Below are 25,487 nucleotides of genomic sequence, written 5' to 3'. Positions count from 1 at the left end.
CACCTTCTGACTACATATTCTGTTGAGTTAAACCTGTGTTTTGTGTACTTTTTGTCATTAGGAGATCTACAGTTTGCAGAAAGAGAAAGAGGAGGCCAAGCAGCGCTGTGATAGCATGGAGAGAGACAAACTGAGGACAGAGAGACATCTAGAGGATACATCTACACAGGTACACTCACACACTCTCACACACACACACACACACACACCAAGCATTACATGCTTTCAAATAAATCTAAATGCATCTGTTTCTGGTGATCTGTTTTCTAACTCAATCTAAAAATAATTCAAAAAGCGTTGCCAGTATACTAACTGTGAAAAGCAGATTAAAATACATTTCTAGCCAAAAGAAAGACATGGCAGTAATGTTACATAACTTGCTAACACATACAATATGTACCTCGTGTTTAGAGTGTATGGAGAAATTAAAAGTCGCTTTAGGACTTTGGCCAGTGGTGCACTTCAGCCTCTTGTGGTCGAAAAGAGAATAACAACAACAAACACTGGGGGGAAAAAAAGAAATTCACCTGCAACTCACAGAAGAAAAAAATAAGCAACTAACCTGCTTCTCGGGGCTTCGGTAGTTCTGATCACTTTTAATAAAAAGATTTTTCAAGTATGTGAACAGTGGATTGATAAAATATTCTCCCTCCATCCATCCATTTTCCTCCGCTTATCCGGGGTCGGGTCGCGGTGGCAGCAGGCCAAGCAGGCTGACCCAGACCTCCCTCTCACCGGCAACATGTTCCAGCTCATTCTGGGGGATCCCGAGGCGTTCCCAGGCCAGCTGGGAGATGTAATCTCTCCAGCGTGTTCTGGGTCTTCCCCGGGGTCTCTTCCCAGTTGGACGTGCCTGGAAAACCTCTAGTGGGAGGCGTCCAGGAGGCATCCTAATTAGATCCCCGAACCACCTCAGCTGAAATATTCTAAAATATTCTCAGGGGATAAAAATCTAGAATAAAAGGAGATCCCTGCTGATTGGTACAGATTACTTCATTCATAAATGTGTCTCTTGTCCAGGTGTGTGCTCTTCTGGTGGAGCTGGAGGAAGCCAGAGGTAATCAGGTGACCAGGGAGGACGGCAGCTCCGCCAATATTTCCAGTACCTCTGAGGTCATCGGTCCGCGCCAGCTGTCCTTCCGCAGTGTGGAGGAGCTGCAGAGGCAGAACCAAAGCCTGCTGAGACGGCTGAGGGAGCTGGAGGAGGAGAAGGACAGACGGCAGAGCCAAGTGACATCCGCACGGTAATAAGTGCTGTAACTGAATTCTTCATTTTTTCACAAGTGCCTCTGCTGATGCAACAACTGACTCCGCTAGTGGCAGTCGCTTTCCCGCAAAACAACGTACAAATGATGTAAAAGTCTCTTCTGGGGCTGACACAAGCGCCGCAAGCTTGCAGGTACATGAAGTAAGATGAAGTGCGTAGGCAATTAAAATTAGTTTTCAAATGTTGTAGCTTTTTCTAAGAACTATGACCTTACATCAGTCTATATCTAAGAATGTTATAGATGTAATAAGAGTGCCTCAGAAAAATTGAAGAATTTCACCCAAAGACACTCTCCCGGGCATAACTCACGGCCCAACGACTGAAACGGTTGTTGAATACTTCGGCCCCTACGTCCGGTTAACTGTTGTGATGAGTCAGCAGTCAATGGCGGAATCAAACCGCCAATAAAAGTGTGAATCACTGCAACCAAGAGAGGTCCTCCAGCATACGTTCATAAATGAGCACAAAAACATTTTGGCTGATGGGTCCAGCAGTATGCCAGATTAGCCGTGGACAGACGGACAAAGAGATGCACGCATACTCACGCAGATGACTGAATACATACCTTCCTGGCAGTGATAATAAGATAATACATTTAGGACACACAGTAAATCACAATAACGTCACAGCACTTAATCAATTCAAAATAATATGACAGATTTAATAACAGTCAATAAGCCAACCAACACATCAGCCGTCAGCCCGGTATCTTTAACTGTAATTATAATTAAACAGGTAAAAGGTATCCGAAGTGAGAAAGGAAATACACATTCTGGGGGGGGGGAAGCTGTGTTTCCATCCTGGACAAAATTGCGTATGTGTTGATGTTCAGTTATATAAACACGAGTGATATGGGATCCATGGATCAGGCGGAAAGCATCGTTGGTGAGCAGCGGAGCTAAACATGAGCGCCGTCTCTGTGGTTCCTCCTCAGTGTGTCAGAGTTGGAGGCCAGCGTGGACAAGCTTCAGAAGGAGGTGGAGCAGCTGAGGGAGCAGAGGAACCAGCAGAAGCAACTGGCCGACTCCAGCGCCCGGCAGAGAGACATGTACAAGGCCCTGCTGACGCAGAGCACCGGCTTCAGTCTGCCTCCTCAAGGTGAGATGAAAAAACTCCAAATACGCCTTTATGGGGATGTCTTTTTTTAACATGTAATGGCGTTTATAGCATAAAGTTTTCACGTGTGTCCGCAGGTTCCGAGTCTCCGTCCCACCCTGCACATGTTAGACTGTCGGTGCCGGCTACTCGCTCTGCTCCTCAGAGAGCCATCGCTGCCGAGTCAGCACAGACCACTCAGGCTAAAGCTGCATTAAAACAGGTATGAACACCTGCACATGCTCACTTGAATCTGCATATCTTCATTGGGTGAAAATCCTAAATGTTTAAATCCAGTAGCTGTTCTGACTGGATGCGTTTGTGTCCGTGCCCCTCCAGCTGAGCGACTCCTTCACTCTGTACAAGAAGGAGAAGTCGGAGAACGACCGGATGTTGAACGAAACGAACGACCAGCTGCAGAGGCAGCTGACGGATCTCAACTCCAGCCACGCCAAGCTCACCTCGCAGTTCGAGTTCAGCAGCAAGAGGTTTGCTCTGTCCAGCACTGCTGCCGCACCCCCCGCCTCACGGTTCAGCTCTTGGAGGTTTTCCTTTTAACGCAGCGTGTTTGTCTTTTGTGTCTCCGTCAGGTACGAGATGCTCCAGGACACGGTGTCCGCCTACCGCAGAGAGATCTCCGCCCTGCAGGACAGGAACCAAAAGATGGCTGCAACGGCCCAACGACACGAGCACATCATCCACACGATGAGCCAGGACCTGCGGCAGGCCAGCGAGAAGCTGGCGCTGGAAGAGGTGAGGAGGAAGAGAAGCTTTATCTTAAGGGTACTTATGATGCTGTGGGACAGGGTCACACTTTGACCAAAGCTGGATTAAAGATAGAGGAAATCAGATCACCGTGTTATTCTTTGTCCCTCTGGTTTTATGTTCATGACATATTCATTATGGACTGCATTGGTGTTGGACAGATTGATTAGTCAAAGTAGCTTTTTCAGGTTTAAAATAAACTTTTGGTCTTTCTTTTGTAGCTTCAGAACGTTTTTAGCCTTAAATTGCAAATATCCTTAACTGGAAGTACACTACGAACACCTAGACTAATGATTCCCAGAGAATGTTACTCTGTGGATATTTTACTGTTGTGAGGAAATTAGAGATGCACCGAGTGATCGTTCACGGCCGATCGGTCTCAGATGTACTGGTCCAATTTACAGTTCATATCACGCGCATCAGCACAGGCATCAACTGACTATTGTCACAACCACACATTGTTGTCAACTGTCTCGCTAGATTTAGAGACTTTTCAACTCTCTTCGCAATTACATTTCTAAAAAGCGAGTGGAGACGAGGGGGAAAAAAAGCATGAAATATATTATATTATAATTCATTCCCAATACAGTCTTGCAACTAGATACTGATTCATAAAGTTATATATAAATAAGTAAATAAATAGATAATAAGATAATACATCTATAAAAGGCCTACGTACACAGTGTAGAATGATATCTTCTCTGAGTCTTCCCTGATCTACATGAAAATACAGATTCATTAATTAAAATGTTTGTTTATGTCACTTATATTTCTTACAAAGAAAGAAAATCCGAATCAGCAGGTCAGACTTTTTTACAAGAAAATTGCAATCTGTGCATCTCTACAGGAAATGCTGACTCACTTGTAGAATTTTCACTCCAAGTTAAACATTATTCTTCCATACATGAATACCTATTCGTTAAACATCAGGAGATGCACACAGTTACTCGAGTGGACCAGAAATAGGACATGAGATATTCCTTCTAGCAGATGATCCCATGAGAGCTTGGCCAATCAGCAGTTTTCTTTTGTTGTAAAGTCTGACTAAACAGGTGAACTGTTTCACACCTCTTGTAGGGAACACCCACCACTCAAAGTGATGATCTCTCCCTCTGGTCACATCCATTCATAACCACCAGCGCTCTCTCGGTGTAAACTTGTTTATTTCCCCTCTGTGTCTGCAGGTGCGCGTCGAGAACTTGACCAAAGAGAGAGACATGTTGAGACGAGCAGAGAGTCGACTCAGTCGAGAGAAGGAAGCCGTGCTTGCTGAGCAACGGAACCAGAACCTGCTGCTCACCAACCTCAAGTCCATACAGGTACCGTGTCATGCACCGGTGTGGACTGTGTGACTTAGATTTAACACAATCATCGGTGACGGTCGTTCCACTCTATTCTGTTACCAAACATCCCGGTGAGCTCCCTGATTTGAACCAGTTTCCTCTCCTCTCTCACTCTGGTCCAGTTGACCATGGAGCGGACAGAGTCACAGACCCGCCAGCGGCTGAACGACAAGATCGAGAGTCTGGAGGCAGAAGTGGCTTCAATGAAGACCAGGCTGGACCAGGAAGTGGCACAGAGACACGCCCTTGGGCGCACCATGGATGTACGTAGAATATTTACATGATTTACATGATCTCTGCACAAACACTACCAATCAAAAATGTTTCATCTCCTGCCACAAAACTAAATAAAATGTAAAAAAAATAAATAAAGACTTATTTAAAAGACTTAAACTTAAAACAATTTTTCAAATTATTATTATTTTAATTGTTGCATATATACATGAAATTGGTCCTCTGCATTTAACCCCTCCATAGCATTTTAGGAGCAGTGGGCTGCTGTAAAATGCCCAGAGAGTAACTTGGGGTTCAGTGTCTTGCTCAAGGTGCCGGGATCAAACCACCAACCTTGTGGTGAAAGGACAACCCGCGCTACCCACCAAGCCACAGCTGCCCTACAAAAACTTGATTGCGTCCAGTTGGATGTCTTCAAAGGACTAGTCTCGTATGTTTTACAGCTCTTTCATGCTTTAGGATGCAGGAAGTCCTCTTTACAAATAGATGTTGTTTTGTATAAAGGGTTTGTTTTGTACAACACACTGACGACTGAGAGGGCTGAAAGAGGCAAAGACCAACAGTTGAATAAGAAGAGAAGACATCAGCAGTCGTTGGTAAAAGAAACGGGAAGCTTAGCATCAATGTGTGCGGAATAAACGGGAACAACTTCCTGTTTCAGTGTCAAGAGTTTCACAATAACGGCAGCCTAGAACAAGCTGGAATTAAAAGGCAACATGTTGCTTTAGCAAAGCTCTTCTTCAAACTGCACAATAGAAATAGGTTAGCTCAGGGTCAGCACTATTTCAGAAGTGAAAAAAACATCTAGTGTCTGAATAATACAGTTTAAAAAAAATCTCTGTTGAACATGTTATTTAGGAAAAAGAAGAAAAACTTTAATACAACAGCTAATTCCAAACTTTTGAACGGTGATGCTTTCTCTTAAATAAGTGTTGTTGAACACAGCATGTAAACTTATCTTGTTGCTATCACCTCCTCGGCAGGCCCAGTTGTTGGAAGCGAAGAAACAGCTGGAGACCCAGAACACCTTGCAGCAGAAGACCAGGGAGCTGCTGCGCGGTGCTGAACAGCAGGTGGCAGCACTGAAAGCCCAGCTGGCTTCCGCGTCATCCTCTGAGGCCGTTGCTGCCTCCGGCAACACCACCGCCCCCCCGGCCTCCAGAGCTGCAGCCCTCAGAGGGCCACTCCGAGGTAAATGGCATCACTCAGTAATGAAGGGCCGAGGACCGTGTTTGTTGTCTGTGGACGGGTAACAGGAACTCGTGCAATCACTGGCACCGTGAGTTTTAACAGGTCTTTTTTCTTTTTTTGTCTCTGCTTACCTTCAGTACGCTCTCCAGTGCCGGCAGCCTCCCAGCAGCTCAGCCAATCGGAGCATGAGCTTGCAGAGGTGAAAAGCCTCCTGCGTACTGCCGAGGAACAAAAGGGAGAACTGGCGGAGCAGCTGAAGAACGCCAACGCTACTGTGGAGCAGTACAGGGCTGTGGTACTGAGTCTGGAAGACAGTCTGAAGAAAGAAAAGGAGGTATGGCTCTTTGACTCGTTCTCCTTAGTAATTCAACAACACTCGGTTGTTCTCCGCCGTCTTCTTTGTCTTCTCCTACTCTCTTTCTATACTGCTCACGCATGTATCCATCCTTTAGTCCCGCTGCCCTCTGGAGCGCCGGCTGAAGGAGTCTGAGGAGGTGCAGAAGCAGCTGGAGAAGAGGATTTTAGAGGGGGAGAAAATGAAGCAGCAGGAGCGAGAAGAGAGGAGGAAGGCCGTGGACGCAGTGGAAAAACAAGTAAGCCAAGCGATGATAACAATATTTGAACATGTGTAATGTGAGGCGTCGCTCATAGGGATGAACATACAGAAAATGGTCACCCGGGGCTGCAGCTCCTTCTCGGCTTTACCGAGCAGCTAAAGAGACTGATATGTTTCTCAGGAGCTAGTAGAGAGTAGGGGTGGGAATCACCAGAGATCCCGCGATACGATACTTAGGTCACGATACTTAGGTCACAATACGATATTATCACAATACTGCGATATTCTGAGTATTGTGATAACATAGGCCTATATTGCGATTTATTACTTTTTTCAACTTCAAATTATATCCCCAAAGGAAAACTGTGTCAACATGTTTTATCTAATAAGATAAAGTTTTCAGTCTGTTCATCTCACTTCAATCATTTTTATTGCAGCAAAATAGGATTGTCAAGCAGACAGACCAACAATGTCATAAATGTTGCATGAACCTGACAAACTGAACTGTTTGTATTACTACATAGTCCAACTTAACTAAATGCAAATGTGTGGACTCAGTATATGAACTATAACTTATATAAGTAGGATATAAGAGTTATATAATTCAGTATAACTTGCGATGCGTGGACGTTGAGGGCAGAGAGACAGTTATGCGCTGCACTCTCCCCATGAGCCTGGCTACTGTTGGCAGATTTAACCCCGTTGTGAGGCCAGATGTCTCTATCTTTGTTTTGACCAACTTCCTACCAATCACGCTGACCCGGGACCTTTGCTGACCTCACCAGAAAACAACTGGTGAGGTCTTGTTTTTTTTTTGGGTTTTTTTAAATAGTTTATATAATAAAAGATCGATACTTGGCGTCCGTGTATCGATACAATATCGCCACGCAAAATATCGCGATACTATGCTGTATCGATTTTTTTCCCCACCCCTAGTCGAGAGTGAATACTGGACTTCAACTTGCCAGTTGTCCACAAACTGTATCTGTGTATATGCTTGCAATAAGGAAACAGAATAGCAGTTCTGAAATGCCAAACCAATGAGGCAATTTAGAAACTGTGTCACTATTACAGGGTTTGTCCACAAGACAGCACTCTGTAAAATGTCCCGTGCAGTATTTATCTTGGTCACAATTTAAGAAAAGAAATATAGGGGAAAGAACACCCCAACCTCTAGGACACGGGGGACTGAACAATGAATCAATTAAATGGGGGGTGGGGAATCCTGATTATATGATTAAAATAACTGTTATCCGCCTCTTTGGCATGACTCCATTCATCTGTATGACACAGGAGGAATAGTTTAACTTACTATAAATCTCTTGATAAGTCAGTCAAAGAGATCGTATGACTATTATTCGACCTTTCAGTGTCTGCGTTTACTGTCCCCGCTGTGTTGTCCAGGTGTGTGAGCTGCAGCGCAGTCTGAAGTCCAGCCAGGCAGAGCAGCAGGAGGCGCTGGAGAGAGCTGCTGCTGCTGTCACACTGGAGCAGAAGGCCATACAGGACAGCCTGCTGCAGGTGCATTAACACACACACACATTCATGCTGGTTATTAACCTCAGTCAAGACCACTTAGCTTATATATCGTGACCACATCACACTCTACATGAAGCCGTGTCCCGTCCGTCCTCCTCCTCATAGACCAAGCTAGCTGGAGAGGCGCAGGCCAAGTACGAGCGGGAGCTCATGCTTCATGCCGCGGACGTGGAGGCCCTCCAGGAGCTGAAGAAAAGATTACAGCAAGACGCAGCACGTAGGAGGGAGTTGGAGGAGCAGCTGAACAAGACCTTGTCCGTCCTGCAGGAGAAAACCGTGGTGTTGAACACGGCGGAGCGACAGATGAAGGTGGGACGACGAGTGTTTGTCAAGCATGTCTAGAAAAATGATCAATAACTCAAATGATCACAAAGTGTGTCGCAAAAGCCTCCTGAATGTTTGTGATTGGTCATAACTCTCTCCTTCAGGAGGACGTGACCAATAAGACCCGTCGCTGTGTGGAGCTGGGGAAGCAGAACGCTCTCCTGCACCAACAGATGGATGAAATGGCCTCCAGGAGCCGCCAGCAGCAAAACCAGCAGCAGCAGCTGGACCTGTCATTCAGTGAGGAGGGGAAGACCACTGAGCAGATACTAGAAATACTCGGGTAATAAAGCAACACCAAAGGTGGCTGTGTGTTAGCCTCGAGCGCACAATCTGTCATTTTCTGCCGCTACTGGGTGTCTCCATCAAAACGATAACCAAGGACGGCGTTTTGTGTCATCTTGATAAAGCGGAGGGGTCATGGGATTCCTTCAGTGTTCGTCATTCAGGAGTTGTTGTTTTTTTTTTTACCACAGGGGTGTCTCCTCTCTGAAACAAGCAGACCTGCTGATTAACTAAAACAACACTGAATGAAGCAGTTTCATGTTCAAAATCGTTGTTTCTTCGACGTTGTGTGGAGGACACAGGACGTCCCAGAGGGACTGAGAGCTGAACATTTGCTCAGCTAGTTTCTCTGATGACTTAAATCCTTCATTGGGTTGAAATATATAGTTCAAAACCACCAAGATCTAAAATGTATATTGCAAAAATGTGTCTTGAAACTGGATAAAAAGTTAATTCGTGACAGCTTCTGCATGTACAAAAGGGGATATGACGGCAATTAAAATACAGATTTCTCAGGTTTGAAAATTGGGATAATTTAAGTACACAACTCAACAAATTATAGAACATAGATCGAGTCAGTTTTAGAGAAAAGTTGCATATTATACCTTAAATACTTGAGAGAAGGGCTTAAGGTTGTTGACATAAACAGTTTTTTGTAGAAATGGAAGGCGGATTAAACCCGTTCTCTCTCTTAACAAGTTTCAGGTTGAGTTTGAAATGTGTGTGTGTGTGTTGTAGGTTTGTGCGGCGTGAGAAAGACATCGCCCTGGCTCAGTGTGAGGCGTCCGACACAGAAGCCCTTCGCTACAGACAGCGAGTGGAGCACCAAGACAGAGAACTGAAGGAGCTGCAGGAAGCCCTGAATGCAGAGAGGGAGAAGATGCAGGTAGGAAACGAAGCAATGGAGGGGTGGAAGACTGGTGGTGGATAACGAAGTGATAAGCAGTGAGGACTCACTGTTTTTGCAGAGGAAAAATATATATCTGAAATATGTCATTAAGGATTTGAACAAATACATCCTACTTGCTCTTTCAGGCTGTGACGGAGGGCATTGCCTTTGGTAAATGAATCATGCTAACTTGAGGCTAAAAAGGGCAAATATGGCACGACGGAATACTGTTATTCATAATGCATCTGTGTGTCCCCGTCCGTCCTTGGCTCAGGCTACAGCCAAGACTCTGGCCCAGCAGGAGGAGCAGCTGAAGAAGTTGGAGACCATCAGTACTCTGCAAGAAACCACCAGGATGCTGAAAATGGACCGAGACAAACTGCAACAGGAGCTGCAGCAAGCCCAGGCTAAAGTAAGAATCAAGTGTTGCACCTCATGGTTCGTCCTGTGTCTCCCTTTTTCTCGTGGTCAGCTGTGGCTAAATTTAATTTGTATTACTTTTGTGGTTATCAGAGAATCTGTCCATGCTGAACAGCTTCTTGGTCCCTGAACATCTCTCTGGCTCAAGTTCCTTAAATAGCAAGAGTGTTTGCTCGTATCGGTTTGTAAGGTTGGAACTAGACGAGCAAACCTTTTAATCTATATCGTTAAAGGGACAGTTCACCACAAAACTGAAAATACACATTTTTCCTCTTACCTTGTAGTGCTATTTATAACTCGACATAGTTTTGGTGCGAGTTGCTGAATGTTAGAGGTATCGGCCGTAGAGATGTCTGCCTTCTCTCCAGTGTAATGGCACTAGATGGCATTCAGCTTGTGGCGCTCAACAGCAACGTCTCTTTCTAGAAATCATGACCCGGTTACTCGAGATAATCCACAGACCTTGTAGTGAGCAGTTTCATGTAGGAACTATTTACTTTCTACCGAACTACACCTGCAAACAGTATCACCATGAAGAAGGAAGCGTGCATCTACTCAAGGACTGGAGGCTCATGCACGTGACGGCGCCAGATGTAAACTTTAATGGTTAGCTAGCTCAGTGGTGCTGATGCCATCAGGTGATAATGGCCCAGTGCAGTTTACCTCTCAAATGCAGCCCTATTTTGAATTTAATCATAACAATAATGTTTGCTTTTACAGTAAAACGTCTCGCTAGTGATGTGTTGTATATTCGTAAGGCAGGTTGGACAATTATTAGTGTCGAGTTCCTCAGTCACCTTGTCTTTCATCTGGAGAGCTATTCTCTTTTCTGCATCACACCACCTCCACCACTGGGTGAAGCTGCAGCTGCTCTTAAACTTGAGTGAAGCTCACATCTGTCTCTCTCTGTCAGGTTACTAAGCTCCAGGCAGACATCAGCCCACTACATCACTCTATGTCCATGCTGTCTGAGAAAAATGGCTCCCTGCAGGCTGATAGGAGGATACTGGAGGAAGACCTGAAACGTTGGAAGGCCAAAACACAGGTAACTGCGTGTTTAACGTCCGACCGTCCCATCGCTACTGCACAGTCTTCTCTACAAATTTCTACAGTTAGTATTTGAGTTTGTCTTTAACTCGACTGACTGTCCCTCCACAGCAACTGGTCAGCCAACAGAAAGACGGCGACGTTGAGGAGCGACAGAAAGTCACCACTGAGCGAGAAGCTCAGCAAAGACGCATCACACAGCTGGCTGAAGAGACGGCCAAGCTGAAGACTGAACTGGCGAGGTAGAGCAGCCCACTGAGACCACGCACACACACACCATCAGCCTGGATGCAACAACAACATAAAGACTGACAAACCATTGAAATATCCTGGTTTTACCTCGGCCTGTCCTGGACCAGAGAAATTCTTAGTTGAACAGCACGACTAATTGATAAGTTGATTTAATCGACAAACTGAGTTTCTCCACGAAGAATCGCACAAAAGCACCACTGAAAATCTTGTCTTTAACAGAGATGTGCTCGTGTTTCTTGGAAATGCGTCATAAAGCATGAAAAAAGTCAACTGAGACCAAAACAACCGATAGGTCGACTAAGAGTGGGCAGCACTAGTTTTTACAAAACACAAAGTAACTGTATGCCACGACACTATATGGTCATTGTAGCTAAAACATGAAACTAACAAAATGATGGGGGAGGGGGTTAATATTCACAGTAAGTAAAAAATAGAGAAGAAAAAAACCTGGAAAATTGTGTTGTTTTGGTTTGTTGAGGAACCACATCGGTTTGGTCAACCTCATCACACCACACAGAACACTGCAATATTTATTATAATTATTAATATTAGTAAATAATTATTTTATTATTATATGTATTTTTTTACCTACAATGGCCCTGATACACCGTGTTTATTTGGGTCTCATATCTGTGGTCCATGTCCTGTGGTTTGTAACGAACCTAACCCTGCTGTGTGTGTGCGCATCAGAACCAGCGTCAGCAGTAACTCGGCTCAGTCTCAGCTGCAGGCCTTCAGAGACTCTGTGGCCCATCTGACGTCGGAGAGAGACGCTCTGAAGAAAGACATAGAAACGAAAAACAAGGACATTCTGGAGAAGAACAAGACCATCACCCAGGTTAAGAAGATCGGACGACGCTACAAGACTCAGTACGACGAGCTCAAAGCGCAGCACGACAAGGTGGGACTGCAGTCACACATGTTTAAAGACTTAAAGTAGACAAGAAGTTTAGTGGGGATGAAAATTGTAATAATGAGCTTTGTGTGTGTGTCTTGTGTGCTGCAGCTGGTTGAGGAAACTGCTGCTAAAGCAGGAAGTGAGGCGGGACCGAGCCCGGCGGAGCAGCAGGAAGTGACTAAAGCCAAGGAGGAGCTCAAAAAGACTGTAGAGGAGCTGAGCGCACTGAAAGAGGAGGCGCGGGAAAAGCTGGAGGAGGTGAGCAGGAAGACATTTTAGGCCTTCAACATCAAATGATAGATCAACAGGCCGGTGTAAAAGTCTGTACACTCTCGCTCGCAGCTGAATGAAGGGGCCGTCTTTAAGGTGGAGGGTACAAACACATACAGTGGCAAGCTTCTGACGAACTTCCCTCTCTCAAGGAAACTTTAATTACATATCAGAATCAGAAACACTTTATTGATCTCCGAAGGGGAAATGGGGTTACATTACAGTTGCTGCCATTCTAGAAAATAAATATATAATGTAGAGAAATTATAAGAAAAAATAGAAATAAATACACGTCATGACCACGCCTACTCAGGAGACAGGATGTGTACACTACTTCAAACCATTGTCGGAGCTTGTGATGCGTCATCTTTGATATTGAGCATCTTTCGGTTCTCTGGTTGAGTCAGCATTGATGTAGACTCTCTGTTTTACAAGCTGGTTCCTTGTAGTCCAAACGCAATGAGTTCCTCAAAAGGTTCCTAGTCCCTGGGGAAAGATCCGGCAGTGGAAAATGGACTTTAGTAACGTGCTCTTATCCTATCGTCGATACATAAGAACACATATCTCAGGATTTTGTTGGACTACAATACATCAAATACATACAAACATGGCTTTAGTTTAATTGTCAGAAAGTGTCAGTAGATTTTATTTTTGTGATATTTTCCTCTTAACCAGGCCCAGAAGACCCAGCAGGAGCTGGAGGAGGCCAAGAAGGAAATCCAGCAGAGCAAGGATAAGTTCCAGGAGGTCCAAAACCAGCTGACGCAGAAACAGAACCAGCTGACACAGGTCCTTGAGCTTATTCGAGTTATTAAACTATGATTAAGTCTGTATATTGCCAAGGATTTAGAGAGGTTTAGGTGGCAAAAACAGCAGTGTGGAAGGTTTCATAGCGGGTTAAAGGGGGACAGAGAACAGTACATATAGCTAGCTCATCATTTAGTGAGGAATATACATGAGACGGGCAGAAATCACAGGATTCATTGTCACATCTTTGCGGCTATAGGTCCAGTCCCAGTTGTCCCAGATCCAGACTCAACTGCAGCAGAATCAGAACCAGCTGACCCAGAGTCAGAAGGAGCTTCAGCAAGCCAAGACCCACAGCCAGCAGGTAAGAAGAGGCGCAGAACAAGGACACAGATACACCTGACACAAAGCTACTCACTGCATTTACAGCAAACATTCTGTTTATTTGTAATGTCGTAGCGACATCAGACCCATGCTACCAGCCTAATCTCCTCCTCTGGTTTAAAGGTACAGAACCAGCTGAAATCAGCTCAGTCTCAATCCCAGGCCCGTCAGAACCAGATTCAGCAGATCCAGAGGGAGCTCCAGCAGGCTAAAGAGGCCCTTCAGCAGAACCTCGCCAATCAGAAAGAGCTACAGCAGACCCACCAGAGCAGTCGGCAGAGCCACAACCAGGAAGTCAGCAACCTCAAGATGGCGCTCAGCCAAGCAGAGAGCAAGGTGCGTGTCTTTGGGATGTTTTTTTGTTTTTGTTTCAATATTTACTTATATTTATACATATACATTCTTGCATTTAGATGGCATTTATAGTTCTGTCTCATACACTGTAGGAGGCACTGCTCATGTTTTGACAGATTTTCAATGGAAAACACAGCAGTTACCTCAGCATCCTTCAGTGAAGAGCGACTCTTTCCAAACAGCCATTCAAATGTAGTCGCTGATGCAAAGTGCACGTGCTGTGACTCATCTTTGAATCAAAGTGAAAAATAGTTGAATGCCTTTACATCTCTATAAACCCTGTCCTAGTGCTGCAACAACCCAAATTCAGTCTCTCTTATCTTATGTTAAAAATTGACCGTTGACGGTGTAAGATGTTAACTCTGTTCCCAAACATAGCAGCAAACTTTGTTATTCAAGCTGCACACATTCTGTTTGCATTTCTCTCTAGCATATTTAATAAATACTTGTTTAAGTCATAATGCGGCTGCACATAGAAGCAAGCTACCGAACAAAAATGTCTTTTCTTTTTGGCAAAAAGTTGCTGCTGTTTCATTTAAACCAGTTTTTTTTGTGCAATATTCAAACTAATAAGCAGTGTGTCTGTGCTTACCTCATAACAGGTGACTGAAATTCAGGGCCGCCTGGACAGCCAGCAGAAGGTGGGGAAAAGTGTTTTAACTAGCAGTCCAATGATTTCTGTTATGTGTTGATAAATCAGCACTGTTGCATTTAAAGACCTTTTTTAATTCCATAACGTCTCCCGTACTCTATGAATCCTCTTTGTCAGCTGGTTGGCGAGCGTGAGGCAGACATCAAGCGTCTGCAGGAGCAGGTAACGGAGGCTAACCAGGCTAATGAAGCTAGCCGGGTCACGCCGGCTAACCAGAGCCAGAGTTCCCAGTCCAACCAGCCCGGCGACGCTAACGCTGCTAGTGACGCTAACCAGGCGCTCCAAGAGGAGCTGGCAAAACTCAGAGAAGAGGTGCTCCCAAATCCCCAAATCATTTTAAATCAAACTGTTGTTATTTTCTCTATTGACACCCTTACGTTCTCGCTATTTAACAGTAAAGAGCGATGAGCCAGTACTGTGCAGTCTGTTCTAACACTCTGTTGTTCCCACTGCAGCTGTCTGAGAGCAAGAACACAGAGGAGCAGCTCAGAAAGCAGATCGCTGAAAAAGAGGAGAAGACTAAGAAGGTCTTCATGGGAGCCAAGACCAAAATCAACCAACTAAACGGTGAGTTAACTTATGCTCGGAGATTGAAAACATGCTGATGAAGGACAGCTGAACAAAGAAGCTACATTAGCCGAAGAGGAACTTGAGTTTTACATTTTAACCCGTAGGTGCTAAGGAGCAGCTGAGTCGGGAGATAGAGGAGGTGAAACAGAGCAAGGAGGAGCTGGAGGTGAGAATGAGCGCCCTCAAGTCTCAGTACGAAGGACGAATTCTTCGGCTGGACAGAGAGCTGAGGGAGCTGAGAGAGACCCAAGCACAGTCGGAGCCCAGAGAGGAGCCACAGGACCCGAGTGGAGCAAAGGTAGGGGACATGGAGGCCGCAGAGCTTTTCATCAGATCACTTTGTCTCACCAAAAGTGTGTGTGTGTGTGTGGGCTTGTGGGCGGGTGACACGGCGAGGATTTCAGTTTCTGGTTCATTCAAGCCAAACACAACTGTGAGGAAACACACATGTTATCCAAGCAACCTATCTTTATTAAGATATTATGACTTTTTCCAAACTATTATGTCTTTTTTTCTAGTATAAGAATTTATTTGTTTTCCTTCTCCAAACTATTATAAACTGTTTTTTTTCTACATGTTTTTTTTCTACATGTTTATTGAGTTTTTTTTCCCTCAAAACTATTTAGATTTTATTCCCCAAAAATGATGACTTTTTCCTCAAAATATTATTTAAGAAAATTCAAAATATTTCTTCTTGAAATATGACTACTTTTTGCTCGTTACATCATGGCTTAATTCTGTAACTCGAATAGCTCTGTGTTACAATGTCCACTTTTTACAAACCTGTATCTGTACTTAGGGGGGGAGTGATCAGGCCAGATCTGCAGACCAGAGACAGATATCTCTGAAGAGTCCTGCCCAGGACAGAGGAAGGTAACTAATGGAGACATACACACATGCACAAACACCAGACACTCTTGTGAATACTTATAAACACAGATATTATTTAAAAAGTAGTCGGAGCCAGATTAAAATGGCTCAATTATGAGTTATAAGAGCTTAAAGTTGTTCACAGCTAAATAGAAAAACTGTAATACCAACTTGTCCGTCAGCTCCAGCCTGTCTGATCCTCCCACTGCCAACATCCGCCCCACCACAAGCACTCCGTCTCCGAGCAGCAAGCCTAGCCCCTCCCCTGGCAGCAAGGCCACACCCCGGGCCAGCATCCGGCCAATGGTTACCCCGGCAACCGTCCCCGTCCCAACACCTACTGCCACGGTCATGCCGACCACACAGACTGACAGCCAAGAGGGTGAGGGCAAGAGATGAAAAGAAACAGAAAATAATAGTATAAGATAGTAGATTCTAGTTGGTGATGGTTGAATGTTACTTTAAAGTGTAATACAACGTTTCAAAACCCCCTCCACAGCGCTGATGAGTTCGGGAGCCTCTGTACACTCCACCAGCTCCAGTCTGGTGAACACGTCAATAACTCAGCCAACCAGCACCCAGGCCACAGCATTTGTCCAGCCCACCCAGCAGCAGGCAGCCAATCAGGACGCAGGCCCCAGTATGGAGGCAGAGCGACCGTCCACTTCGTCATCCCTGAGTGGAACAGGTGAGCAGGACCTCGTCCCAAACTCACCAGCAACTCAGCAACTGTACAGATAACCATTAATCACACAAACGGGAAAGAAGATGTCCGACTGGCTATCAGCTGAACAGTTTAACTCTGTTAACTGATATCCTAGTGTGTGTGTGTGTGTGTGTGTGTGTGTGTGTGTGTGTGTGTGTGTGTGTGTGTGTTTAAAGTAGCTTCAAAGCGAGGCAGAGAGGAAGAGGACGAGGAAGAGGAGAGCAGACCAGAGAGTTCACACAACCCTCCGACCATGAAAAAACTAAGACTAAAACCATCGATAGCACTGCAGGTAAACACACACAGACTGCCTGTTAATCTTCTATATGTATGTGTGTGTATATGTATGTATGTGTGTATGTATGTATATATTGCGATAATGTGTTTTTTGACAGAAAAGCAGTGAAAATATTCTAAATATAGCATACATTTAAAGTAATGTGATAATGTTTTCAGGTGTCTAAAATACGTCCACAGCAGTACATTACTTTGCTCCTGTCTGTTTCTATAAACTCCATCTACTGTAGTGAAACACTGACTATGGAGAAGAACCTCATACAAACACACCTTAAAAAAAAGCCAAACTATCCCTTTAAGGTTGCATCAAGCATAAATCTGACGTTTAGCCTCTAAAAGCTCAATTCAACAGTTGCACGACCGGCAGTAGTGTAACACAAATTCAGGAATATTGTTGTCTCAGGAAGAAAGTCAAGATGCATCACTAAAGGAGCTGCTGAACCAACTTCTGTTTTTTGACAATCGTCCAATGCATTCATTATTAACGTATAAACTGTGTTACACATGGTCTGTAATTTGTCGTGTTTCAGATTGAATGTGATGAGGAGATTGAAGGAGAGCTGAGGGATGAAGGAGAACGACAGGATTCACCAGACGACAGTCAGGTCAGTCACCAATGACAAATTGAAGATATCAATTCTAGCTTTTTATTTGACTACTCTGTTGTATTTCTTACCTGTTTGCAATCCACAACCTCCACTAAAAGTGTTCCTGGTTACCAGACTGAAGCTCCATATGTGATAGATGAACATGTAAATTCAAGCATGGGGCTGACTGAAGTAGACAAAGAGAGTAGACTTACTTTTGGCAATATAGTGTTCTCAAACATTTGAAGTAGATATCAAGCTTTAAAGGGTAATTTATTTTCAACCTGGACCCTATATTCCCATGTTTGTGTGTCAAAGGAACATCATCATTTTTTAAATTTGTCCGGTATTGAGGGAGAACTCTGCAACGTGCTGTAATGTAATCCATCAATATACGACCACTAAGTGCTTGTTTTTGCAACAGACGGGCTCAGATTCCAGGTGTCTGACAACATTATGGAGAGAATCCTACAGAGAAATAGGTTTGATCTGTCTGTTTGTTATTGGGTGTCCTCTTCAGAGAAGTCTTGTTCTGAAATCTTCCGTCGCATCCGCATTGTTGAAATCAGCTAAATATTTATCCACGACATTGACAATCTTTAAAAAAAAAGGGTTGGGGTTAGAAAGACCAGCGCTACATGGACTAAAAATCACGAGATCATCTGCATACATAATGTGGTTAACCAGAGTATTCCCAATCATGCACCAGTATTACAGGCTTTCAATTTCTTGGACAGATCATCAATATATAGATTAAACAGATCTTGTCGGACACCATTGTTAACCCCAAATGGGGCTGAGACACTTCTACCCCATTTTACTTGTGTAGTCTGGTGAGCATACCAGTAAGCCAGACTTCTCACAATGTATATGGGGACACCTCTTTGGCTCAGTTTGAAAAACAACTTTCTATGATTAACACGATCAAAAGCTTTCGAGGCATCAATAAAACACATAAGAACTGATGAGTTTTTACGTCTGTATTTGTTGACTACTTCCTTTAAGGCATATATACACAAGTCAGTGCCATGTTTGGCTTTAAAACCCAACTGGTTCTCTGTGGAGTTAATAAACTCATATAGTCTGTCCAGCAGGATTCTTTCTCTGACTTTTGACAGTACGCTGGCAAAGCAATAGGCCTGTAATTACCTAGTCTTTAATGACGGGCACTAAGAGAACAGTAACAAGCCATGAACCATGAAGCCAGTAAAACAAATGGTTCTAGTCAGTGTAGTAGTAGATGACTATTCCACAAACATTTAACGTAAGTCAATAGCTGTAGTGGTTGAGATTAGAATGTAGTGACGAGGATCTGAAGACGATACTCAATAACGGGTTCACGTTTGGGCTGCAGGAACTTCCAGAGGATTGTTTCCCCGTGTTGGCCGAAGAGGACGAGGACATCGAGGAAGAAGTCGTGTCCCAGTCTGTCCCCTTTGATCTGATGTCCTCTGAGGCCTCCAGCATCGTTCGGGATGTCATCGTGATCGACACGGACAGCGAGAGCCACGAGAGCAAAGAGGGGGAGGAGCAGCAGGAGGGCGAAGGTGAAGAGGAAGAGGAAGAGGAAGATGAGGAGGAGGAGGAGGAGGAGGAGGAGGAGGAGGAGGAGGAGGAGGAAGAAGATGACGACGACGACGACGGGGTGCTGTTCTGCTTATTAACGCATTATAAAAATATTTTCAGGCTTAATCTATTGTCTGGAGTTATTAACATCGCATTCTGTATCTGCCTCAGTACAAGGAGGAGGTGGATGGCGATGAAGACGAGGATGATGCTGGCGACAGCGGGATGAGGGGAGGAGAGGAGGACAACGAGGAGAGCAGGGAGGCAGAGCAGGAGGGAGGGCAGTGCGAGCCGTCGGAGGCCTCCAACCCCGAGGAGACTGCGTGCGGAGCGTCCTCCGACTCGCAGCGTCCCTCTGAGGCGTCACACAGCAGTGAGCCCTTCCTGTCACCTCTGACTCATGTAGCTCCTCCTTTTGAAATCTTCTAACGTGAATCCCTCTTGTCTTACTAGATGAGGGCAGCAGTGACGCCACGTCGGAGTCCGACACCCCCAGAGACCACGTACACTTCCCCCCGACCTCCTCTGCACCCTCCCCCTCCCTCATGCCCCGCCTCCCCCACCCACGTAGGCCCCCGCACCCCCTCCCACCACGGCTCTACATTCAACCACCGGCTCCGGAGCTGGGACCCCCGCACACACAGGTGCACACACACACACACACACACATACTCCAAAAAATGAAATCGGATTTATTCTTGGCTGTAGCTTTATCACACAAGATATCCCAGATATAATCCAAATATGATGTTATTTGTTGGAACTAGCTTACGTAATCACACTTCATATTTTGTTTTACAGGAAGAAAATGTATTTATTTTTTTCATATATTGTGAAATAGGTACACAATATGACAGCAAAAGTTATGTAAAATGGTTAAATGGGCATCTAATCTCGACTTTAAAGCCTGGGTTGGTAATCTTGAGAAACGTATCGGACATTATCCAACTGGAATGACATGAACAATGGTCCAAGGCTGGAACCGAAGCTGTTGCAGCATGCGCTGTAACCACTCGGCTACGAAGGCGCTCCAACATGGTGTCTTTAAACATGTTGAAGAAGAGTTTCGTCAAGATCAGTGGTTCCTGACCTTTTTCCCTTGATGCCCCCTAACTTGTATCGAAGAAAAGTCCCCTCCCCCTCTATTTTCTGACATCACCCCAAAACAAATTACAAATCTATGAACAAAAACCTCAATTTCAATGAAGTGGTTCCGATCTCCTCTGACCATGATGACGTGTGTTTGTTCATCAGAGACAGTCCTCTCAGCTGCGCAGACCATCAGTAGGACGCGGACCTCAACTGACTCCTGGAATAGGCAGTATGGTAAGAGATGGAGTGTGGATCACATGTACTGTTACATCTTTGTATTATTGGTCTACAAAGGATCGTGTGTGAAGCGCGTGCTGTAGATAGATCTGCAGTGAGTTTGTGTTGTGTGTGTGTGTGTGTGTGTGTGTGTGTGTGTGTTGCAGCAACATTTCTTTGATGATGACGACAGAATGGTTCCCAGTACTCCCACTCTGGTGGTCCCACACCGCACTGATGGCTTTGCTGAGGCTATACAGTAAGATCTACACACACACTCACACACACACAGACTATAGTATAAAAAATATACACCCCTGGAACACTTGGTGCTCATTTAAACCCTTGAATATCATTAAATAGACGGGTGTGTTTGATTCTGTGTGAATGTTTGAGAATATCAGGGGGTTCTTATGGTCTAAATGTTTGCATCCAAAAGTTGTTGTTGGGATACGATAGAGACCGTGCTTATACACACACGTGTCTGAGATAGTTAGCTAAACCGGTATATGTGTGTGTGTGTGTGGGGGCCTATCACCCTCGTCCAATGAGCTCTCAGTGTTGGGTTTTGGTTGAAAAGATCACACGTAGGTGCGACTTAACGTCTCCCAGGGGGTTGTTGTGAATCTTAACTCAAATCAGGCTGCTGGCTATCCTGCAGTCTTTGTTCTAATAAGCTCATAGTGAGGCCCCAACACTGCAAGAAAACACTGGACAGCATATTTCACAGTAAAGAGTCCTCAGGAAGTTCCTGGTGATGGAAAATAAAGACCAAAATGTGGGAGTAATTAAGAATGAGCTTCTTGCTTTATCCTTCTAACAGGTTTAACTAGAGTGCACCTCATGCTGCATTTTAAGACTTCCCCAGATCTTTGTATCTTTGTTTTTAATCATATTTCTACCTACTAACTACATTGACTCTAAATGGACCACAATGTACTAAATTAACATCATGCTGTATTGAAGACGACTTGAAACTAGAGATTGAGACCATAAACTCATGTTTACAATGTTTTCTCTTGGGAAATCAAGAGAGAAGTAGTCATTTTCTCATAGACTTCTATACAACCAGAGGAGTTGCCCCCTGATGGACACTAGAGAGAATGCAGCTTTAAGACATGAAGCATCGGCTTCACTTTTCAGGACCGTGGGTTGCCCCCTCTGGGTTTACCTCATTTGAAAAGCAACTAGAAACTCTATGAAAACAAATGTTGACCTCTGTTATGGACTGTTTGGATAATCTTGGACGAATGCATGAACTGTGACTCTCACACGTCTGTCTTTCACCTCCTCAGTTCTCCTCAGGTAGCAGGGCTGTCCACCAGGTTCAGGTTTGGACCTCCAGAAGACCTGCTGCCTCAGACATCGGCCTCACACTCTGACCTGGGACAGCTGGCCTCTCAAGGAGGTACTACACACACACACACACACACACACACACACACACACACACACACACAGAACACCTGAACTAATCTGAAACAGTGACATTCATTCTTTAACACTTCATCCTGTCCGCCTTCCTACCGCTGTGTGTGAAGGTCTGGGGATGTATGAGTCCCCGCTGTTCCTGGCTGCTCACGATGAAGATGGAGGAGGAAGGAGTGTCCCCACCACACCCTTACAAGTGGCTGCACCAGGTGAGACACAGACACACACACACACACACAGAACATTATGACAGTTCATTGTGTATGGCTTTAAAGTCCAAGTGCTACATCACGACTCTCCATCTCCGTCAGTGACGGTCTTCACGGAGTCTCTGCCCTCAGACGGTGCCGACAACATGGCGTCCCAGTCGGTTCCCATGGTAACCACCTCCACAGGGATGGCTTCTGCTGCAGATGATGGAGATGAAGTGTTCATGGAGCAGGAGGGAGAGGGGTGAGCAGCTTCTTAACGTGTAGACCTGAGGTGTCTTCTAAATAGACAGCTGATATGAGAGGAGCAGAGGTGTGACCGTTTCCTAATGGTCAGATGTAATTGTGGTAAAAAGATTTTGTACCATTCGGCTGTAAACTACGGAAGCCCTGAGCGGTCAGTGAGGAAGATAAATTCTGGTGATCCTTTGTCTAGGTCTGGTCTGAATTGTTTTCTTTCCTTTGTTGATGACTTAAGAACAAGGTGAAGAAAAACCGTTAGCCATGATATTCTTTCTAAGTTCTTTAATTTTTAATTTTCAGAAGAAACAGGTATTTGTTGTTGTAAAATTTGTATCGGCCACAAAAGGCTGAAGTGTTCAACTGCTCCATGGTCTACATAGGACTAAAATAATGATTTTCTTTCAGGTGAGTTTTAATCACTCCATGCACTCTAAAGTCATTATTCATATATTATGTGAGAGCAAGTTATGTAACGTTTATGTCATGGGTTTATTTTGGCCTTGACATGTATTTTATTTGGCACTAATCTGTCGTTGGGTACAACATGAATGCTTGTAGTTCCATTTAGAGCTTGGAGTAGAGCTGCACTTTAGCCCCCTGTAGCCATAATAAGATTTACAACAACAAACACAATAATGATCCAGACGGCTGTTCTTAAGTCGACACAAGAGAAAACACAATTTATCAGATTTTGAAAATAGATCACTGGATTTTTTTTTTTTTTTTCACTTTTCTACGAGCACTGTATTTGTGTTTTCCAGTCTTGGTATTGAATCCTCTTTGGAGAGCCAAACAGACATGGAGCCGACAGGACAGCAGAGTGATGATGCATCACTGCCGTCTACCAGCCAGGACGCTGGTGAGTGATGCTCTTGACTGACCGTGCCCTGAACCCGAACAACCCTCCGTTATCGGGCCTGTAACAGACCGGCGCTGACTTCTCATAGTTTAACACAACACAACCTTTCACTTGTTTTGGTTGTCATGGTTTGAGATGAAATAGGGCTGCAGAAAATATTCTGCATATTAAAATGTTTTCATCGCAAAAATAAATTGTAACTACAGGCAGCAACCAACTTTGGTTGCTGCTGCGACACTGTTTTCAGGATTTAGGACAACTACATAAAATTCTATGTATCAAATATTTATTCCATCCATAGGTAAAAACCACAGCATTTTGTTCAGAGAGGGATGACTTCAACTACAGGAATCCTCTTAGCTTCTTATCATAGCATGTTGAGAAGAAGCAGATGAGCGGGGGAGCTGTGGAGGAGCGGGGCCCTGCAGCCAGCTACCGTTAGCACGGCTAACGCTACCGCTAGCTTGGTTAGCAAGCAAGACGCATCCATAATTCACGTTAACTGTGCTGTTGATTAGGATCCTGATTTTGGCTAGTGATGAACTTAAAACTTATCGTATCATTACCATAAACAAAAGAAATTAACAGCCGACTTTTACTACAACCGAACGCTGAACAAGTCCACCAACATGTTACAATTAACTTTAATGAACTGTGAAAGGGTCAAAGTTGTAAGACAATCCTGCTGAATTCCTCGGCTTACCGCCGGTCACATTTGTGTTTTATCTGCCTCTCTTTGTCCTCGTAGACGTGACGGATGTAAGCAGCGTGCTGTGTTCTTATGCATAGCATGTCCTCGTGTGATGAGCTTGTGTTCTGTCACTGAAAGTCTAAAACTCTTCATTCATAGACACCAGCAGCGCCACTCAGCGGCGCACCGTGCCCAGTCTGATGAGCAGCCTGCCGGGCAGAGGAACCAGGGGAGGGAGGAACGAGGCCAGGACGTTCCTCAGCCGCAGAGGTGAGAGACTAAAGCAGCCCTGGAGGTGTGGTAGTTAAGGTGATGCAGGGCTCTTAAGACCCGCTTCTTCCAGAATAAACTTCAGTCACTCAAAGGGTAATGATGAAGCTGTTTATTGAAGTGCAATAAGCAGAGAGCAGCATAAACACAGAAGTGATGGGGATAATATCACGAGCAGTGATGATGTGGAATCAAGCGGATCGTCTCTGTCATCAATGCTAATCTGCTGTATCCTCACTTTGTGCTTACAGGCACTTTCTTTCGGGGAGGAAGGGGAGGAGCCATGGGCAGAGGGAGCTTCGCCTGATGATGATGTCACCAGTATCAACTCGGCCGAATGAAAAGACGATGCTTATGTTCCCACGTTATTTTATTTTTGTTGTTGAATTTTGAGATAGTCAATCAAAAATCAATAACCCTGATATTACACGTGTGTGTGTTACTTTCTCTGACATGTTCTATGGACACATTGTTTGTGAGAGTTTTTAGTTTTGTCATTTTTTGTTTATCATTCATCTATGAGAGCGTTGTCATTTTGTTGGTAACTTCGTATTGCTCCACTTTTGTGCTGTTGATACACTTGTTTTATCAATAAAGTTGAATGATGAGTATCAGCGAATATGCGTGCTTTGTATAATTAGTCCAGTGAGTCTGAGTGGACCGAGAGGACAAACAGCCAGGGCTTTTCAATTAGCAGTGCAAGGATGTGGCATTACAGCCATATCTTAGTTAGGTTTTATATTATTGTTCATTATTTTTGAAAATCTTCCAAATGAATAAATTCTACCCACTACACAGCCATGGGAAGTGAAACGCTTTTACTCTAGCAGAAGTTATCTCTTATGTGTCTAAATTTGTGTTGACATAGTTATAAATTCATGGAAGTAAATTTTTGGAACAAAGAAAAATAGTAAGTTGTTGCTTATTGCTCAGTAGACATATTTCCTGAGTAGAATTTGTCGTGCTGAGACAGAAAACACCAGAAGCTCTTGTCTTCTAGGGACAGCGTAGCCAGACTCTGATGGAGTTGGCCGGCAGGGGAGCGTTGGCATTTTGAGCGGCCACGCTGGTTACCACGGTGACGGGGCTGAGGATGGGCACGAGGGCTGCAGACGGGTGAGGTTTGGTCAGTGCTGGCAGGTCACCTGAAATCTGGACACTGAAGAAGAAAGCTGCGGGGAAGACAAGACCACCAACCTCAGAAACACATGTATGTATGTATGTATGTATGTGTATGTATGTATATGTATATATGTATATGTATGTATGTATGTATATGTATATGTATGTATATGTATATATATATGTATATGTATGTGTATATATATATATATGTATATGTATGTGTATATATATATATGTATATGT

General features: G+C 44.4%; 2 protein-coding genes across 6 annotated transcripts in view; one reads left to right on the top strand and one right to left on the bottom strand.

Moving 5' to 3' along the window:
• Positions 1 to 24,738, top strand: part of LOC116399941 (nucleoprotein TPR-like) — a 31,465-nt gene extending 6,727 nt beyond the window's left edge. Inside the window, exons 13-55 of one of the 5 annotated variants that reach the window (XM_031877451.1) lie at positions 62 to 169; positions 1,021 to 1,244; positions 2,202 to 2,365; positions 2,461 to 2,585; positions 2,702 to 2,850; positions 2,953 to 3,115; positions 4,312 to 4,446; positions 4,593 to 4,733; positions 5,688 to 5,895; positions 6,033 to 6,229; positions 6,348 to 6,488; positions 7,856 to 7,972; positions 8,096 to 8,299; positions 8,419 to 8,597; positions 9,338 to 9,485; positions 9,763 to 9,900; positions 10,822 to 10,953; positions 11,067 to 11,197; positions 11,898 to 12,108; positions 12,214 to 12,363; positions 13,051 to 13,164; positions 13,382 to 13,486; positions 13,630 to 13,842; positions 14,463 to 14,501; positions 14,630 to 14,824; positions 14,968 to 15,079; positions 15,187 to 15,380; positions 15,882 to 15,955; positions 16,135 to 16,334; positions 16,452 to 16,640; positions 16,838 to 16,950; positions 17,486 to 17,560; positions 18,897 to 19,187; positions 19,280 to 19,481; positions 19,562 to 19,752; positions 20,363 to 20,434; positions 20,584 to 20,675; positions 21,712 to 21,824; positions 21,958 to 22,056; positions 22,159 to 22,300; positions 23,061 to 23,158; positions 24,009 to 24,119; positions 24,371 to 24,738. In XM_031877451.1, coding sequence (XP_031733311.1) covers positions 62 to 169; positions 1,021 to 1,244; positions 2,202 to 2,365; positions 2,461 to 2,585; positions 2,702 to 2,850; positions 2,953 to 3,115; positions 4,312 to 4,446; positions 4,593 to 4,733; positions 5,688 to 5,895; positions 6,033 to 6,229; positions 6,348 to 6,488; positions 7,856 to 7,972; positions 8,096 to 8,299; positions 8,419 to 8,597; positions 9,338 to 9,485; positions 9,763 to 9,900; positions 10,822 to 10,953; positions 11,067 to 11,197; positions 11,898 to 12,108; positions 12,214 to 12,363; positions 13,051 to 13,164; positions 13,382 to 13,486; positions 13,630 to 13,842; positions 14,463 to 14,501; positions 14,630 to 14,824; positions 14,968 to 15,079; positions 15,187 to 15,380; positions 15,882 to 15,955; positions 16,135 to 16,334; positions 16,452 to 16,640; positions 16,838 to 16,950; positions 17,486 to 17,560; positions 18,897 to 19,187; positions 19,280 to 19,481; positions 19,562 to 19,752; positions 20,363 to 20,434; positions 20,584 to 20,675; positions 21,712 to 21,824; positions 21,958 to 22,056; positions 22,159 to 22,300; positions 23,061 to 23,158; positions 24,009 to 24,119; positions 24,371 to 24,426 — 6,255 coding nt within the window. In that variant the 3' untranslated portion in view covers positions 24,427 to 24,738. Of the gene's footprint in view, positions 1 to 61; positions 170 to 1,020; positions 1,245 to 2,201; positions 2,366 to 2,460; positions 2,586 to 2,701; positions 2,851 to 2,952; positions 3,116 to 4,311; positions 4,447 to 4,592; positions 4,734 to 5,687; positions 5,896 to 6,032; positions 6,230 to 6,347; positions 6,489 to 7,855; positions 7,973 to 8,095; positions 8,300 to 8,418; positions 8,598 to 9,337; positions 9,486 to 9,762; positions 9,901 to 10,821; positions 10,954 to 11,066; positions 11,198 to 11,897; positions 12,109 to 12,213; positions 12,364 to 13,050; positions 13,165 to 13,381; positions 13,487 to 13,629; positions 13,843 to 14,462; positions 14,502 to 14,629; positions 14,825 to 14,967; positions 15,080 to 15,186; positions 15,381 to 15,881; positions 15,956 to 16,134; positions 16,335 to 16,451; positions 16,641 to 16,834; positions 16,951 to 17,485; positions 17,561 to 18,896; positions 19,188 to 19,279; positions 19,482 to 19,561; positions 19,753 to 20,362; positions 20,435 to 20,583; positions 20,676 to 21,711; positions 21,825 to 21,948; positions 22,057 to 22,158; positions 22,301 to 23,060; positions 23,159 to 24,008; positions 24,120 to 24,370 lie in introns of all 5 variants that reach the window. The other 4 variants (XM_031877448.1, XM_031877447.1, XM_031877449.1 and 1 more) reach the window with 4 other exon arrangements.
• The window catches only part of prg4a (proteoglycan 4a), an 18,826-nt gene continuing 17,714 nt past the window's right edge, over positions 24,376 to 25,487 (bottom strand). Inside the window, exon 13 of the mRNA XM_031877456.1 lies at positions 24,376 to 25,291. Within this exon, the coding sequence (XP_031733316.1) occupies positions 25,116 to 25,291 (176 nt within the window). The 3' untranslated portion in view covers positions 24,376 to 25,115. The remainder of the gene's footprint in view (positions 25,292 to 25,487) is intronic.

The sequence above is a fragment of the Anarrhichthys ocellatus genome, unplaced genomic scaffold (assembly GCF_004355925.1).
Source record: "Anarrhichthys ocellatus isolate YVR2014 unplaced genomic scaffold, GSC_Weel_1.0 scaffold137, whole genome shotgun sequence".
Classification (NCBI taxonomy): Eukaryota; Metazoa; Chordata; class Actinopteri; order Perciformes; family Anarhichadidae; genus Anarrhichthys; species Anarrhichthys ocellatus.
This window is presented reverse-complemented; position numbering and strand designations above follow the sequence as displayed.